This window comes from Salvia hispanica, chromosome 2, assembly GCF_029641045.1.
Source record: "Salvia hispanica isolate PSC_SH4W2 chromosome 2, Shi_PSC_v1, whole genome shotgun sequence".
NCBI lineage: Eukaryota > Viridiplantae > Streptophyta > Magnoliopsida > Lamiales > Lamiaceae > Salvia > Salvia hispanica.
In genome coordinates this window covers 64,995,897-65,014,443 of record NC_142693.1, presented here as the reverse complement: position 1 = coordinate 65,014,443, position 18,547 = coordinate 64,995,897, and the positions used below count along the sequence as shown (strand labels likewise).

The window sequence follows — 18,547 nt, the reverse complement described above, 5'->3', positions numbered from 1 at the left end:
TAAAGTCTCCACTAACAAAATACGGTTCACCCTGCATGCCAAAATTAACCAACGAGTCCCACAGGAGTTGCCTAATTTCAGGTGAGTGTAAGCCATAAACGAGGGAGAAATAAAATTCGTTTCTAGAACGTGTGCACCTGATTTTTGTGTGTATCACTTGTTCTTCAATGCTAGCCACTTCCAGCTTAACCACGCTAGGGTTCCACAGAAGGAGCATACGGCAAGTGATGAGTATGTTGGGCCGACGGGGGTTCGGACTCACTAGCACATAGACGTACTTCCAAGACGGGAAGTGCCTAGACATGAACCATTCGATATTCTTCTCTTGCATCTTGGTCTCGATCAGACCCATAACATCCACCCTATTTGATTTGATGAAATCCACCACAACAGGTTGTCGGGAGGGCTGTTGCAGGCCCCTAACATTCCATGTCGTAATGATCATCGGGACAGGTTGGCTGTGTGTGTGGACTCGTCCCGAGGACGGTTGGAGCTAGCCGAGGCCTTATTCTTTGAGGCATGCATCTTACTTTTCGTGCTCGGGCCATCTTGTGCCTTAGGGTCTTGCTTAGCCGAGCGGCCTCGGCTCTTGGAGCGCTCACGTTTGCTCGCTCCTCTCGTGCGGGGTGGCGCAACGTTGCTGTCACCGGGGCCAGCCTTCCTCCCCTTCCTGCCTGGCACCTGTGCGACAGCCGCTTCAAGGGGTGGGAACGGGTCGTTATACATGTCCCCTTGTTCCGCGTCCACATCCGGGTCGCGCAGGGGGACACAGATGGTTGGCTTGGATGGCGGCTCCGTCTCGACCTCCTCGGCCTCCTACTCTGAATCAATGTTATCCTCTTTTCCGGTCTGCTCGATGTTGATCTCGAAGGAATCATTAGGGACATTAGTGAATCCCGCCATCATTAGCTCGTGCGCTGGGTCCGCATAACCGGCATCTTCCAAGTCCTTCCTGAATGTCTCGTACTCGGACTTTCCGGCCGAAGCTTGCACATTCTTCCCCTTTTGCGGCTTGTACGAGCTAATTCGAGCCGCAACTTCGATTTAGGCATGCGAGTGGTAATAACTATAGGGTACTTCACGCCCTAGGATGGTGTAATATCGGACTCCTTCTCGGCATTGTCATCTGCCAAGGCATCGAACTGGTTTGACGTGGCGACCAGGCTCACCGTGCGCCCCGTCCCACTATTTTCTCCCACAAGTCTTCCGGAGGGTTGTTAGACCTTCGGGTCGACTTTGCCAGCTCTCGGGTCCGTCTTTCTCGGTCTAGATGGTTCACGAGCGTTTTGGGGCCTCGTTGGGTTCGAGGCCCCGACCGATTTGTCTCGGCCCCCGGGGCCTTTTCTATTTCTCGAGGCGTCTCTGGTTCGGGGCGCATCCCTCCCCGCGGGCTTATTTTTTGCAGAGTTTGCCCGCCTAATTTTCTCCCTCTCCTCCGGGCCCGGACAACCGGCACCATAATGGCCAAATTCTTGGCATATCCATGTAAGTTTTATGTCTCACATATGTGACATGTGATAGAATCCTAAATAGAATTGGATTTTTAGTATAATACATATATTTGGTATAAGACACATTTTACCCTAATTAATTGACTATCAATTAATTATTGTCACATCAATTAATTAAATAATCATACGATATTCTCCAAAGAGAATATATGTTCATATATATATATATGGCGATTGATTGTCAATAAATGGAAAAGATTGATTGCATAATCTTTTTATGGAATGAACATTCATTCTCTTGGCCATCAAGTAAAAGAAACGTGCATATATATTATAAAGATTTGATTAGAATTGATTGTGATCAATTAGTAATATTAATAGACGGAAGATTATATTCTTGGTCAATAAGAAACATATTTACTAATTATTTTGGGCCTCTTTGATGGAAAGGGCTTTTAGGGTTTGATAATTAGGGTTTGTCCTCTCTCTGCCTATAAATATAAGTGTGGTGATCCCATCCAATCACACACATTAAGAGAACACATAAACGAGGGAAAGAGAGAGAAACAAATCCTTGGAGTCGGAGTTGCGCTACTACGCCGAAAAGAGTTCAAGGAAATCGTCTTCTCCTTCCTCAATCGCTTCCGCTATGGATCGTCAAGGTATGTTTCGATCCTATTATGTTTATGGTTGTACGTGAAATACATGTTGTTCGAAGATCTTGCTTTATTTATATTCAATTATGTAATCTTGAATATATGATGATAAATAATGTCAATCATGTGGTATCAGAGCATGGTTGAGAACTCATGTATTTTCGTATGATTGAAAACCATACTTTTTGAATTTATTTTGATAAATTACTGTGAGTGAATCGACTGTTTCTAAAACATGTTTCAAGCTTTAACTTCATATTACGATGAATTGTGTATTTCATATTGTGAATTCAATTCATGTATGACGAATTAGTGGGATTTAATAACTAAATGAATGATTATGATTACTTCTGAATCCACGAGACAGTGGATGAAGGGAGTGGAAATTTTGTTTATTTTTGTTCGCATAATTTGTTCGTGAACTGTGATATATAGTAATCTCTTTATCAATTAAAGATTGTTTATTTTGTATGATTATACTTTGAAATATATTGTTTCCATATTGATTTTATTTATATATATGGAATTGATTTGGGTATTTTGATTGTGTATATACTCTATGTAAATTAAGTTTGAATATATGCATTGATGAATTGAGATTTCAATTAAATGTCTTATGATTATGAATCTACCGGAACGGTGGAATGAATGATTACATAATTCAATTCTCGTTTTAACATGTATTTTGATTATATTATGTTTATTTTGCAATCACCAAAGTGAAGCAAAATAAGGAGAGTCTATAATCAAACTCATATTATAATTTGTTTAAGCAATTAATCTCTATATGTTCTTGATTATAATATGTTTATTTTACCATCACCAAAGTGAGGTAAAATAATAGTTTATAATCAAATTAAGTGAAACTCTGCTTAAGCAATTAATCGCTATACATTCTTGATTATATTATGTTTATTTTGCAATCACCAAAGTGAGGTAAAATGAGAAGAGTTTATAATCAAGTTAATATGAAAATCTATGTATGCAATTAATCATCATGCTTGTTGTGGCTATTCATTATCTAAATAGTTTGTTTGTTATAAGGTCTAGATTCCCAAAGGAAATAGTCTTTGCAACATAATAAACACTTATGGAGTTAATAATTTAAATTGGTGTCGATTACCCAAAGGTAACGCCAATTTATTATTACTCAATTATTGAACTGAGATATGGATATTAAAAGCATGATTTTTATTATGTATGAAGACTACCCAAAGGAGTTTTCATAATTGCCTCATGATATGGGTTTTCAAATTAATGTTCGTGTTATTATTCAAAGCTTTTATATGTGAGCATTCATTTCTTAATTGCTCCTATAATGTAAAAACATATATTTTTTGCTACTAGTATGTTTACCTCAAACGTTCCCCAACTTAATGGAACTAACTTCTTTGAATGGAAAGAGAAACTTAAGTTCACTCTTGGAATAATGGACTTGGAACCTAACACTATTGAATGATAATCCAATTATCTTTGATCAAAGTAGTTGGTTGATTGCCCATAATGCTTGGGAAAAATCTAACAGGACTAAGTTTACAGTTCATTAGAATATTCGTTGTAGATAAAGTCTCTCAACGACTGATATTGCAAAAGAATATTTGCATAATGTTGAGGATCGCTTCACAACTGCATATAAGTCTATTGCAGGAAAACTTATGAAGGATCCCATGAGCATGCAATATGATGGTTCTCGGACTATGTACGAGCATGTGATGGAAATAAATAACATCTCTTCTAAGCTGGAAAAGTTAGGATTATAGGTGGATAAGGATTTCATTGTTCAATTCATCCTAACTTCCTTATATCCTCAGACCATTCCAAATTGATTCACTATAAAAGATTGGTGGACTCTTAAAGATTTGGGAAACGTATTGGTCTAGGAGGAGCATAAGATGAAGAAGTATGGAATGGGTGCATCTCATGCTCATATTGCAAGCGAAGGAGCGTCTAAAGGATAATATTCATTCGAATTTATCATTCTTATGGCATAAAGGAACTAGATCATATTTCTAGTGAAAGAATTAAGAGGCTTATAAAGGATAATATTCATTCGAATTTAGACTTTACAAGCATTACCGTTTGTGTGGATTGTATTAAATGTAAACAAACCAAACACAGTACTAAAAATGCCACAAGAAGCAATGAGCTCCTTAAAATTATACATACAGATATTTGCGGACCTTTTGATGTCTCGACTTCTAGTGGATAAAAACGTTTTATCACTTTTATTGACGATTTTTTTCACATTATGGATTTATTTATTGCAAGAAAAATCTCAGGCACAGTTGAACATTTTATGACTGAGGTTGAGAGGCAATTAAATAGAAATGTGAAAATTATTCGATCTGATAGAGGTGGTGAATTTTATGGTCGTACCACTAAAATAAGTCAATTACATGGACCTTTTGCCAAATACTTAGAAAAGCATGATATTTGTGCTTAATACACTATGTCAAGTACGTCTCAGTATAATGATGTTGCTGAGAGACGAAACTGAATTCTCATGGAAATGATTAAAAGTATGATAATTCTACCTTACCCATATTGTTGTGTGAATTTATGCTCTTAGAACCGCTATTTATGTATTAAACCGGGTTTCTAGTAAGGTTGTACCAAAGACTCTCTTATGAACTTTGGACAGGTAGAACAGTTTGCAGCACCTTCATATTTGGGGCTGTTCAGCAGAAACTAGAGTATACTCTTCGCAAGAAAAGAAATTGAATTTTAGACAGTTAGTGGTTACTTTATAGGTTACCAGATAAATCCAAAGGGTAAAGGTTTTATTATCCTAATGATAACATGAGAATTATGGAAGCTGGAAATATATGATTCTTTGAGAATGGTGAGATCAGTGGGAGTTTTAGCACTCATAATGCGGTCATTAGTGAAATAAGAGTAGATTTTCCTCTTCCCTCATTTCCTTAAGAATTAAGTGTGCCAAATATTGTTGAATAGCCTAACAATATTGAACATTTGAATGACTAATGATGATGCCAAGTTCATTGAACATAGGCGTGGAAGAAGCATCTCTAGAAGTGTCATTAATGTTTTCTTAATGAGAACGAATGTGGTCATTTCTGATGACTATGTGGCATATCTCCAAGAATCCGAATGTGATATATGAATACGTAATGATCCAGTTTCATATTCACTAGCCATTAAATGTAATAATTCTAATAAATGGATTGATGCATGATGAAAGAGTTAAAATCTATGGATTGTAATAGAGTCTGGGACCTTGTCGAATTACCTGATAGACAAAAGTATATTGGGTGTAAATGGGTCTTCAAGACCAAATTCGACATAAATGGTTTAATCGAATGATTTAAAGCCAGACTTGTTGCCAAAGGTTATACTCATAAAAGATAGCATTGATTATAAAGAGACTTTCTCTCAAGTATCAAAGAAGGACTCACTTAGAATCATTTTGGCACTTGTAGCCCATTTCGACTTGGAACTATATCAAATGGATGTGAAAAACTGCTTTTCTAAATGGCGATTTGTAAGAAGAAGTCTACATGAAACAACCTGAAGACTTCATTAAGAAATGGAATGAAAATTTTTAGTCTGCAAACTTAAGACATCAATTTATGGACTGAAACAAGCTTCTCGACAATGGTATTTTAAATTCCATGACACTATTACTGCTTTTGGTTTTAAAGAAAACACTGTTGATCGGTGTATATACCTCAAGGTTAGTGGGAGCAAGTTCATATTTTTGGTTTTGTATGTTGATGATATATTGCTTGCTAATAGTGACATTGGATTACTACATGCACTAAAATTATCTCTCTAAAAATTTCAACATAAAAGATATGTGTGAGACATCCTATGTCATATGACAGAAATATCTTGTGATCAATCACGTGGACTCTTGGATTGTCTCATAAAAGCTACATAGATCGAATCTTTTAGAGAGATATGGCATGAGTGCTTGTTCTCCAAGTGTTGTTCAAATTCATAAAGGTGACAAATTCAGTTTGGATCAATGTCCAAAAACTGAATTGGAACGTAAGGATATGGAAAATATTCCTTATGCATCTATTGTGAGAAGTTTGATGTATGCTCAAGTCTGTATTAGACCAGACATCAGCTTTGCAGTTGGAATACTAGGCCGTTACCAAAGTAACCCTGGTGTTGAACATTGGAGAACTGCAAAGATAATAATGAGATACTTAAAGTGAACAAAAGATTTAATGCTCACATTATGGAAATCTGATCAACTAGAAATTATTGGATTTCTATTAAAGCTAAATTTATGGTTTGCTTTGAAGCATTAATGATTGCAAAATTTTATTTCAGGCCTTGGTATTGTCTCCTCAATATCCAAGCCATTGAAATTATATTGTGATGATAGTGCAATCGTATCTTTCTGTAAGTATGACAAGTATTCAAGGAGCTAAACACATGGAATTAAAGTTTCTTGTCGTGAAAGATGAAGTTTGGGAACAAAGAATATCTATATAATATATAAGCACACAGCTTACGGTTGCTGATCCATTGACTAAGGTGTTACCGCCTAAGACATTTATGGAATAAGTTAACAGAATGGGTCTTGGGTATGGAAACGTCTAATCTTTATGTTTCCATGTTGGTTCAGACACTTAAGTTATAGATATTTTGAATTCAATAAAGTTGTTTCTGCTTTTCCTGCATATACTTATTATTTGATATGCATATGTACGTTTTTAGTATTAATGCAGGAGGTCTTGAAATAAGACAATTACGGACGCGGTGTCACTTATAGATTATATTAGGGTGGATATTAGTGATGTGGTACATGGAAGGAACTATGTCGATTGAATGATATACGCCCGCCATGACCCGCATGAGTAGTCTCTCTAATATAATACTTATGTTTACCAATGATGAAAGTATTTATAAAGTCCAATATTATGCGCGCCTTATATTTATTATGTCTATTTTACTGTGGCTCTGTCAAGTGTGACAAGTGGGAGAATCGAAAACTTTGTGTCCCACATGTTCGCCAAGTGGGAGAATGTAAGTTTTATGTCTCACATATGTGACATGTGATAGAATCCTAAATAGAATTGGATTTTTAGTATAATACATATATTTGGTATAAGACACATTTTACCCTAATTAATTGACTATCAATTAATTATTGTCACATCAATTAATTAAATAATCATACGATATTTCTCCAAAGAGAATATATGTTCATATATATATATATATGGCGATTGATTGTCAATAAATGGAAATGATTGATTGCATAATCTTTTTATGGAATGAATATTCATTCTCTTGGCCATCAAGTAAAAGAAACGTGCATATATATTATAAAGATTTGATTAGAATTGATTGTGATCAATTAGTAATATTAATAGACGGAAGATTATATTCTTGGTCAATAAGAAACGTATTTACTAATTATTTTGGGCCTCTTTGATGGAAAGGGCTTTTAGGGTTTGATAATTAGGGCTTGTCCTCTCTCTGCCTATAAATATAAGTGTGGTGATCCCATCAAATCACACACATTAAGAGAACACATAAACGAGGGAAAGAGAGAGAAACAAATCCTTGGAGTCGGAGTTGCGCTACTACGCCGAAAAGAGTTCAAGGAAATCGTCTTCTCCTTCCTCAATCGCTTCCGCTATGGATCGCCAAGGTATGTTTCGATCCTATTATGTTTATGGTTGTACGTGAAATACATGTTGTTCGAAGATCTTACTTTATATATATTCAATTATGTAATCTTGAATAATGTCCAACAATCCAACAGTACTTAGGCAATGCCTCGTACACAATTTCTTGTTTCTTGAATCTAAGGATAGTGATTTGTTGGATTTTGTTGAAGATTATGAAACCTGAATGTTGAATTATGTTTGTAACTTAAACTGTTGTTATATAGATTTGTGTAAAAACATTGTATGCATTTTCCCCTGATTCAAGGATTATATATTACTCCTCTACTCCTCTATACATGATTTTCACTTAGTTTTTTATTTTAGTTTACATTTTTCATATTCTTGCAATATATTAATATTTGATATGATCTTGCAATTTTGAATTTCAGAAATGAAAACTAAGCACTACAAATAGTATGTTGCTACAAGAAATAAAAAAGAATTTTAATTTGATCATACAATATTTCTTATAATGTAACCGAAGTTATGTGATCAAGGTCTTGAACATAAGTAAATAAGTTCTATAAAAGCAGTTCATATTCTAATTTCAGACTTCATTTTTCAAAACTAGGGACAATCATGAAACAAGATCTGATTTGCAGAACAACTTTAGAAAATACAAATGTTAATAGGGTCGTCTTTATCTTCTACCACCAAATACCATTGTACCATTCACAACAAAAAATGCTGAATAGTGACGGAATTAGTGACGGTGAACGATAGTTCATCAACTAGTGACGATAAATGATTGAAAAATGTTAGTCACTAATTACTGATAGATTACTCTGTCACCAATGCAAAGCACCGCATTTGTTTTCCTTCATTGGGTGAATTAGTAACTTTAGTGACAGACTATGCCGTCACTAAAAGTTTTTTTGACAAATTTATTTTATTAACGGATTTGTCAAAATTTAGTCTGTCACTAAATTGTTAGGTGAAGAAATTTCAGTGTTTAGTGACGGATAATTCTGTCAGTAAACAACAAGTTTTTTGTAGTGATTTATTTAAGTTGGCACTATATATCAATGATTTTCCGGTCGAATTTCATTTATCTAATTCAATAAATTTATGATGAATATTGCATTTAAAAAGAGGATATTAATAGGTGAATTAATATTCTCTTCTGCTCATTAGAAAATATAAGTAATAGTTTAGTCGAATCCCTTAAAAAGGACATATATTGAGATAAAACAAGTATAGAAATCTAGGTATTTATTCATCTCCGTGAATGATAGATAATTTCTTTGAGTTAAAAATTATTATTTCCACAGCTGGCTTGAAATTTTTTTTATATTGCTAACTAATTGCTGGCTTCAATAATGGAGTAGGTACGTAAGAATTTTAATATAATTATATAAAATGAAATTCGATGAGCCAAGACATATAATAATATGACCACTTATCAGAAGTAGTAGCCAGCGAATTAGTCACATTTGAAAAATTCAATTGTTTGGTAAGATTAATGCCATTAACTTCTCTGATCAATACAATTTAATTTAATCACCTTTGATACAAACGAAGCGCTGACTTTGTAGAAAGAAGGCAAGAATCATAGTTAAACCATATTCATTTTGAAGCTACAATTGGAGTTTCCTTAACTATCATCATACAATAGTTAAAACATTTTCATTTTAACACTTGATTTGATGTGTTTGATGATTCATATTTCAGTCGGGTGATGGCGGCTTATGCTGCAGCAACTTCCCTTAGGAATACGTTGCAGCGTATTCTAAACTCGTCTCGCTTTTTGCTGGTTCCTCCGTCTGCAGATATATTAGTATTCACCTACAAAGCCGTATGCGACATCCAGACAGTTTTGCTAAAATTGGAGTACACCAGCTACAGCAAGATCAGGACGAAGGTGAACGCTGTAGATGAACGAATCAAACAGGCCATATGGGAATTCGAAGATTTGTTAGAATCTCTCATCTATGATCAAATTCTTCCACAGCTCGAAAGCTCATTGGTATGTGAGAGTGATCAACTCTGCTTCTTTGTAGATCTGCGTAGTCTGCTACATAGTCTTGATTGCTTCGTTACGAGGCTGATGGAAATGGAGGAGGAGTATGTTTTCGAAGTGGAGAATATGCCTGAAGAAGAAGGCGAACCTATTTCCTCTAGAATTGATTCTAGCGGAATCAACTCAAAGATGGTTGGATTATCTGATCAATTTGAACGAGCCAGGAATTTTGTTCTTTCAGGAGATGAGAATTTGTTATCGATCGTTGGGATGGCAGGGGTTGGAAAGACGACTCTGGCTAAGAAAGTGTTTGATGATCCATCTATCCAGGCACATTTCGAGCTTCGTGCATGGGTCAAAGTGGGCAGAAAATGTGAATTCAATGAAATATTACGAAGCATTCTGGCTCAAGTGGATCCTAGTACTCACTACCAAATGCTTAGCCAAAGAGACGATGATGACGAGCAAAAATTAGTTGGAGCCTTGGAAGAGAGACTGGAGCATAAGAAATGTCTCATTGTGTTGGATGACATATGGGAATGGGACACACGAGCAATGGATAACTTGCCGAAAAAGAATGTCCAAATCTTGCTTACAAGCAGGATAGCAAATGAACAATCTACACTTCAAGTAGTACGCTTGTTGACTTTTGAAGAAAGTAAGAAATTACTTGGTGAGAAGGTATTTGGTGAAAGGGTTTCCCTCCTCACCTTGAGAAATTGGGAGAGAAGATTGCAAAAAAATGTGAAGGTCTTCCACTTATGATAGTCACCGTTGCAGAGCTCCTATCTAAAGAAGACAAGACATCAGAATACTGGACTGAGATAGCGGGAAAAAAAAAAGTTCTGTATTTGTGGAAGCATACAATCAAATATCAGAGGTATTTTTTCCAAGCTATGAATACTTACCTCAGTACTTAAAAATGATATTTGTCTATTTTGGAGCTTTCCCTCCATATAGTGATATACAGCGAGAAAAACTCTTCCAACTTTTGAGTGCTGAGGGGTTTGTTGAACTGCTTGGCAAACAAATTTGGGATGAATTTACTGTCAAAGTCTGGAGGGATCTTTGTAACTTGTACTATCTTGTTCTTTACGATTACAACACTAGCTCTTGGTTTTCATCACAAGTGTGTCGCGTGCATTCGTGTTGGCAGCACGTGTGTAGGAAAGAAGCTAGTAAGATCAAGTTTTTGCATGTATTACAAAGTTGCGATGATGTTATAAAGGACCAGCGTCGGTTGTGTGCCCATTGCAACTCTTTATTTGCCTTCAAACAAGTGTATGAGTTAATAAAAAATGATTGTTCATCTACTGCCCGGTCCCTCCTCTGTTTTGGTCTTCACCACCAATATCCAGTGCCAATACATGCCATGAATTTTAAGTTGCTCAAGGTACTAGATGCTTATGCAGTCCGATTTTATCAGATCCCATTTGAAATTATGAAACTAGTGTGTCTAAACTATCTTGCCTTGACTTGCAACCAAGAGATCCCTGATTCCATATCCAACCTTTTTCACCTTCAATTCTTGTTAATCCAACAACATATGAATATTAAAAAGCTTGGATGTCAGTCATATATGCCCGGGCAAATATGGGGCATGCAAGATTTACAATGTATTTTTATCAGCGGAAGAGACCTACCAACCCCTAATTCTAATGCTACTCTGGACAAACTCTCATTTCTCTCTGGTGTAAGCGCAAAGAGCTGCACTAGAGAAATTCTCAAAAGAATCCCTAATTTAAGGCGTTTAGGAATTGAGATGGAATTGAAGCATTATGTTGATGAGGATGATAGTGACCTACTGAATGGCTTGGGTTATATCTCAAAAGAACTTCATAATTTGAGGTTACTTTCATATTCTGTATTGAACCCTGATATGAAGTACTATAAGTGTATCGTTCCTCTTTCAATGTTCCCATCGAGTTTGAGAATATTGGGCTTGAGTGGCACAGGGTGTCTATGGGAGTACATGAATAAGATTGGTTCATTGCTACCAAATCTTATAAAGCTCGATTTAAAACAGTATGCCTTTCGAGGTCCAGAGTGGGATATAGAATCGGGGTGTTTTTTGAAACTTGAGACACTTATAATTGATGACGCTGATTTGGTGCAATGGAGAGCTCAAAATGGAAGCCTCCCAAGGCTTGAGCTCCTAAGCTTACGACATTGCTACAAATTAAAACATCTCGATTGGATGCTTGATTCCTCAATGGTTACACCTACAATTGAAATAGTGGATTGCCATCCCTTAGTTATTACTTCTGTGGCGAAGATACCGGAATCTCTCCTAAAATCTCGATGCTACTGTTCTTATTTGTGATGAGAAGTCAGCATCTAGATATCTCGAACTCGGTTAACAGGTTAGCATTTCTACTTCTTTTAATTTGCACAAACCACATCAATTTCTTTATTTATTTCTTAACTAACATGCTTGTGCTTGTGTTTGTGATTTAAACTGAATGTGTGTTTGTCATATTTTATTTTAGTACCCCTATTAGGATGTTGGCTGCTATTTTTGTTATCTAAAACAAGTGACTTTTTTTCTTTGGGTTCATACCCAATGCGAGACCAAATATATCAACCATATATTTGCTTGTGTATGATAGTTGTGTAAATCAAATACAGTAACATGTTTTAATATATATCATTTTCAGGCAAATGAGAGAGCAGAAGGGGTCAGTTCCGCATCATCCCATCATTTTAATTGTAATACCATGTTGTTTTTCTGAATCTAAGGAGAATGATTTGTTTGATTTTGTTGAGAATTATGAAAGTTGAATGTCGAAACAGTTTGGTTTGTGTGAAAACAATGCATGTATTTTTCCCTAATTCAAGGATTACATATAACCGTTTCCCTTTATGAATGATTTTCATCTTTGTTTTCATATTATGTTGAATCAGTTGATGCGTTTCTTATTGTTTGGATAATCAATGATTTGTACATCATATTTGTTCATCTATTGTATGTTGGAATTGGATGTAAATAAATGCCTTTGGCTTTGATGTATTGAAGAAAAACTATGTACTTGTTGCTCGCAGTTTCCATTCTCGTTGCCCAAGAGTCCATGGACATCCATGTACCATTTTTAAAGAAAGTGTATAATTTTTGTCCTTAGATGACATTGCTATAATCCATCTGCTATCCCTACTCTTTAAAATGTCACCAAACAATGTTTGGACATTGATTTAGTATAGATGAAAGGACTTTTTCACTTAATAAGATTTTTTAGACCAAAATGTCCAAGGCTATAAGAGCTATTTATTTGTGTTCTTTTTCATGTGAGAGAGAACCACCACTTCGGCTATACTTTGTTCATTTATTTATGTTGTATTCCTACAAGAGGAGTTGTCAAAATATATGACAAATAATTGCTCGTCATGACACATACTTGAAGAGAAATGAATGAACTAAAATAATGGTTCTTCATCTCATGAAAAAGGCATAAGTAATCGATGTAGCCTATATGGTATTTGATATAAAAAATGCAAAAAGTCATTTCAGTGATATTATATCAATGTTCAGGGACGTCTAATAATATTTTTAAAGAATAGGGACCGCAGATGGTATCAGTCATGTTCAGGGACTAAAAATGTAGTTTCTCATTTTGAAATATTATACGAACATTGTTATTCTATATCCTATCATAATTGAGGTATTTCTTTTGACACAAAAACTAAAAATGATTTAAGTGAAGTAAAAATAAAAGAAGAGATCAATATTATAAATGAAAATAGAATAAATAGATTAGTGAAAAGTGAAAAGAGAATAAAATCAAAGAGGTTAAATATATTAATTTTTGTTATAAAGAAATTTGGCTCACAATTAAGAAAGACGACCAAATTTAAATATATAAGGGTCACAATTCACAAACTCGCAATTGAGAATCGAAGAACGATCGAGTGTCGTATATTTAGCTTTGACAAATAATTTATGGCCGAAGCCCAACAACAAAACATAGCATCAACCAACCAAATAATAAATGGCCTAAGGCCCAAGCCCAAAAACTAAACGAATTCTACTAATAATAATTTATGCTAGAACCAATAATTTTGTAAGAAAAGACGTAAAAATTGACACAAAGTTCGATCATATCTTCAACAACTATGCATAAAAAAAATTTATACTTAATTAAAATACTCGTTTCTCTTCAATTTAAAAATAATACTCGTACTTCAGAAGCAGCTGGCTTAAATTACTTTTAGCTGGCTTAAAAATTAGCAGGTATGGTTCTATTTTAGTTTCAAATAGAGAGGGTAATGGCCTATTTTATCTCACCGTTTAAGAGTTTTATCCAAAATATCTAAGCATTTAGGAAATTATAATTAGGTACCATTTTTTTAGAAAAAATTTCTTACAAGTCAATTGACTAATAGATGTGGGGTATAATTTCGGGCAATCAACGTGAAATTTGGGTTATTGACATGTAATTTCAGATTTCGCGTAGATTCTAATCGCTGAAAGTAAGGATATTTCCGAAAATGAAATGATAGGTACTGAATGGAAATTACTTAACGGTGGACATTTTCGATTAATGGCCTAAATGATGGGACAAAATGACTACTTATTCCCTCCGTCTCAATTAAGTTGAGATATTTTTTTTGGACATTAAAATTAAAAATTTATGTTAAATGAGCTAAATAAAGATAAAATAAAACAGAAAAAAAACTTATATTTTGCCAAAAAAAATGACTTAAACATAGTTTAACATTCAGAAAAGAAATACGACCCACCTTAATTAGTTGAGTCAGAGGGACTATTATTTTTATGAACAATTGAAATTTGAACCCAGAAATATAAACTAATACAGTGACTTAGTCAGCTTTGATTTCGAAATATTCAATTGAGTGGCAAAAGTAATGCCAATGGTTTATCCGATCAATACAATTTAATGCTATAATAACCTTTGATACATGCTTTGCGCTGACACTGTCGAGAGAAAGACAAAAATCATAGTTAAACCATTTCTCATTTTAACACTTAGATCATTTGCAATTGAACCAACTCCTCCCTCTTCACCACCACTAATTAACTCTCTACTGTTGTGTTTCATAATTCACATTTGAATTGGGTGATGGCGGCTTATGGTGCTTCGATTTCTCTGAGGAATACGATCAAGTCTATTCTACTATCGTCTCGCGTTTCGCTAGTTCCTCCTTCTCCACAAATCTTAATATCGGCTTTCAAGGCCATGTTGGGCGTCCAGACAGCTTTCCTAAAATTGGAGGGGACCGGGTACAGCAAGATCAGGACGAAGGTGAATGCTTTGGATGAACGGATCAAAGAGGAAATATGGGAATTCGAAGATTTACTCGAATCTCATTTCTATGATCAGATTCTTCCTCAAATCGAAAGCGAGAGAGATCACTTCCCTTTCTCTGTAGATCTGCAGAGTCTGCAACAGAGTCTTGATTGCTTAGTGGAGAGGTTGGCCGCGATGGAGGTGGAGTACAATGATGAACTGTTGAATATGCCTGAAGAAGAAGGCGAACCTATTTCCTCGAGAATTGATTTTTGTGGAATCAACTCGGAGATGGTTGGATTATCTGATCAATTTGTGCAAGTCAAAGATGATCTTCTTGCAGAAGATAAAGGGATTTGGTTATCGCTTGTTGGGATGGCAGGTGTTGGAAAGACAACCCTTGCGAAGAAAGTATTTGATGATCCATTGATTCAGAGACATTTCGAGCTTCGAGCATGGGTCAAAGTGGGGAGAAGATGTGAATCCAATGAACTACTACGATGCATTCTGGCTCAAGTGGATCCCAGCACTCGTGAGCAAATGCTTTCCGAAGGAGAGGATGTTGATGATGAGGCATTAGGTGGACTCTTGGAGGAGAGATTGAAGGATAAGAAATGTCTCGTTGTCTTAGATGATGTATGGGACATAAAACATCTCATACGGGTAATGGATAACGTGCCACAAGAGAATGTTCAGATCTTGCTCACGAGCAGGCTGGGAATTGATCTATTTTCGTTTGTAAAAGTACGCTTGTTGGATGTAGAAGAAAGTAAGAAATTACTTGGTGAGAAGGTGTTCGGTGAAAATGGTTTCCCTTTTCACCTTGAGGAATTGGGAAAGAAGATTGCACTAAAATGTGAAGGTCTTCCACTTATGATAGTCACGGTTGCAGAGCTTCTGTCTGAAGAAGACAAGACCACAGAATGCTGGACTGAAGTAGTCGAGAAGCAACACAATCCAATCTTCGTGGATGCATATGAGCAGATATATGAGGTACTTTTTCCAAGTTATGACTACTTACCTCAAGATATAAAAATGTTTTTTCTATATATGGGAGCTTTCCCTCCATATATGGATATCGGATTGTCGTACCTCTTCTATCTATTGACTGCTGAGGGGTTTCTTGAACCGATGGGATCACCAAATTTGGAAGATTATATGTTTAATTGCACATTAAAGCTTGCTGACTGGTATCATCTTATTCTATATGAACCAATACAACATTCTTGGTTTTCAAAAAACAAGTTTCGCGTGCATTCTTGCTGGCAACACTTGTGCAAGAAAGAAGCTAGTAAGATCAAGTTTTTGCATGTTTTAGAAAGTTGGGAAGAAGTCGTAGAAGGTGTTGTGAAAGATCAACGTCGGTTGTGTTCCCATTGCAACACTTTATTTGCTTTCAAAGAAGTGTGTGATTCAATAAAAAGTGACTGTGCAACCACTGCCCGTTCTCTCCTTTGTCATGGTCCCAACCACCAATATCCGATACCAATACATCACATGGATTTCAAGTTGCTAAGAGTGTTAGAGCTGTTAAGGTCCGATTTTATCATATCCCACTTGAAATTATGAAATTAGTTTGTTTAAAATATCTTGCCCTAACCTGCAACAAAGACCTCCCCGCTTCCATATCCAATCTTTTTCAACTTCAATTCTTGAATATCCATCCATCTATAAACATTAAAAAGCGTGGAGCTTTGTCATATATGCCGGTGGAAATATGGGACATGCAAGAGCTACAACATATTGATATCATGCTAAGAGACCTACCACCACCCCCTAATTCTGATGCTACTCTAAAAAAACTCTCATTTCTTTTTGGTGTGAGCGTGAAGAGTTGCACTAGCGAAATTCTCAAGAGAATCTCTAATTTAAGGACATTAGGAATTGTGCTGGAATTGAAGCCTTATGACGATGAAGATGATAGCAATCCATTGAGTGGTTTGGGTTACATCTCAGAAGAACTCCAGAATTTGAAAGTATTTTCTTATATGGTAGTGAACCCTGAGATGAAGTATGAATTTATGATTCCTCTTTCAACTTTCCCATCAAATTTGACAGAACTGATTATGAGTGGCATAGGGTGTCCATGGAAGCACATGAATGACATTGGTTCGCTACTACCAAATCTTATGAACCTCGAGTTACAACACTATGCTTTTCGAGGCCTGGAATGGAATATAGAATCAGGATGTTTTTTGAAACTTGAGACACTTGTAATTGAAGATACTGATTTGGTGCGATGGAGAGCTCAACATGGAAGTCTTTCAAGGCTTAAGCTCCTAAGCCTACGACATTGCTACAAATTAAAACAACTCGATTGGACACGTGATTCCTCAATGGTCACACCTACAATTGAATTAGTAGACTGCAATCCCTTGGTTTTCGCTTCTGCCTCAAAATTACCGGAATCTCTCATTACATTTCGTTGCTACTCTTCGTATTTGTGATGAGAAATCGCTCCTATATTCTCAACATGTGAACAGGTTAGCCTTCATTTCTTTCAAGTAAAATGCCTGTTCTTATGATTTAAAGTGGAGATGTTTTGTTCAATTTTATTGCCACTCTTCCTATTTTTTGATGAACTTATGTATACTCAGTTCATATATATGTTCATTTTTGTTTTCAGGCAAATGAGAGAGCAAAATTGGTCAGATGCCGTAGTATCCCTTCACTTAATTTGTATTACTATGTTGCTTTCTTAATATAAGAATTGTGGTTTGTTGAATTTTGTTGATGATTGTGAAATCTGGATTTTGGATTATGTTTGTAACGGAATTATTGTCACTTAGATTTTTTGTCAGTATAATATTTTTCATGTACAACATCATGCATACCCTAAACCCTAAACCCTAAATTTTTTAATTTTTTTTTTGATTTTGTAATTTTTTAATTTTTTTAGGATACTCCCTTACTCTCCCATTTGAGATTCCGTTTTTCTATTTCAGTATGCCCGAATAGGAGTCTCAATTGACTTTTTTTTATAAACTGTAATAGGCCAAATTCCACTAATATTTACTCCCCTCTCCTAAAAAAATAGACTAATTTTTACCATTTTGGGCCATTCCCCAAAATTAGATCAAGTCGAAACTAAATATGGAAAATTTTCTATAAATATCATTTATAATGTGGACACTATAATCCACTAAACTCCTTCTACTACCTTTTTCCTCTTGCTATTTTTCTTTACCTTTTTCCATGTTTTTACTTTACCAATTGTACATTAAAATCTATGTTATTTATACTCCTTCCGTCCCAAGATAAGCGACTCACATTCATTTTTTGGACGTCCTAAGATAAGTGAGCCATTTCCTTTTTTGGTATTATCTCTCTTACTTTTTATGTCTACTTTATTAACTCTTTTACTTTATTCACTTTCCACTTTACTAACAAAACCCCATTTCCTTAAATTCCCTGCCGAAAAGTTTGTACTCACTTATCTTGGAACGGAGGAAGTATGTTTTTATTTTTATTTTTTGAGGTTGGAAAGAGTAATTTTTTCATTCGCTTTTCTTAACATTTAAAATCCACGCCGGAGAGAAATGAAACTCCTGATGAGTTATGAAAGTAGTAATTAAGAAAAATATAG

At 35.4% G+C, this 18,547-nt stretch overlaps 2 protein-coding genes and 1 pseudogene across 2 annotated transcripts; all 3 read left to right on the top strand.

Annotated features, from left to right (window-relative positions):
- The first annotated feature begins 9,436 nt into the window (after positions 1 to 9,436).
- On the top strand, positions 9,437 to 10,483 carry LOC148932952 (putative disease resistance protein At1g50180). The gene has a single exon (XM_089064169.1). It carries the CDS (start codon positions 9,437 to 9,439, stop codon positions 10,481 to 10,483), a length of 1,047 nt encoding a protein of 348 aa, XP_088920295.1.
- A 157-nt stretch (positions 10,484 to 10,640) lies between these two features.
- Positions 10,641 to 12,611, top strand: LOC125218187 (putative late blight resistance protein homolog R1A-4). The gene is made up of 2 exons (XM_048119815.2): positions 10,641 to 12,081; positions 12,376 to 12,611. Exon 1 carries the CDS (start codon positions 10,641 to 10,643, stop codon positions 12,039 to 12,041), a length of 1,401 nt encoding a protein of 466 aa, XP_047975772.2. The 3' UTR covers positions 12,042 to 12,081; positions 12,376 to 12,611.
- Positions 12,612 to 14,731: 2,120 nt separating this feature from the next.
- On the top strand, positions 14,732 to 17,408 carry LOC125202630 (putative late blight resistance protein homolog R1A-10; annotated as a pseudogene).
- The last annotated feature ends 1,139 nt before the right edge of the window (positions 17,409 to 18,547 follow it).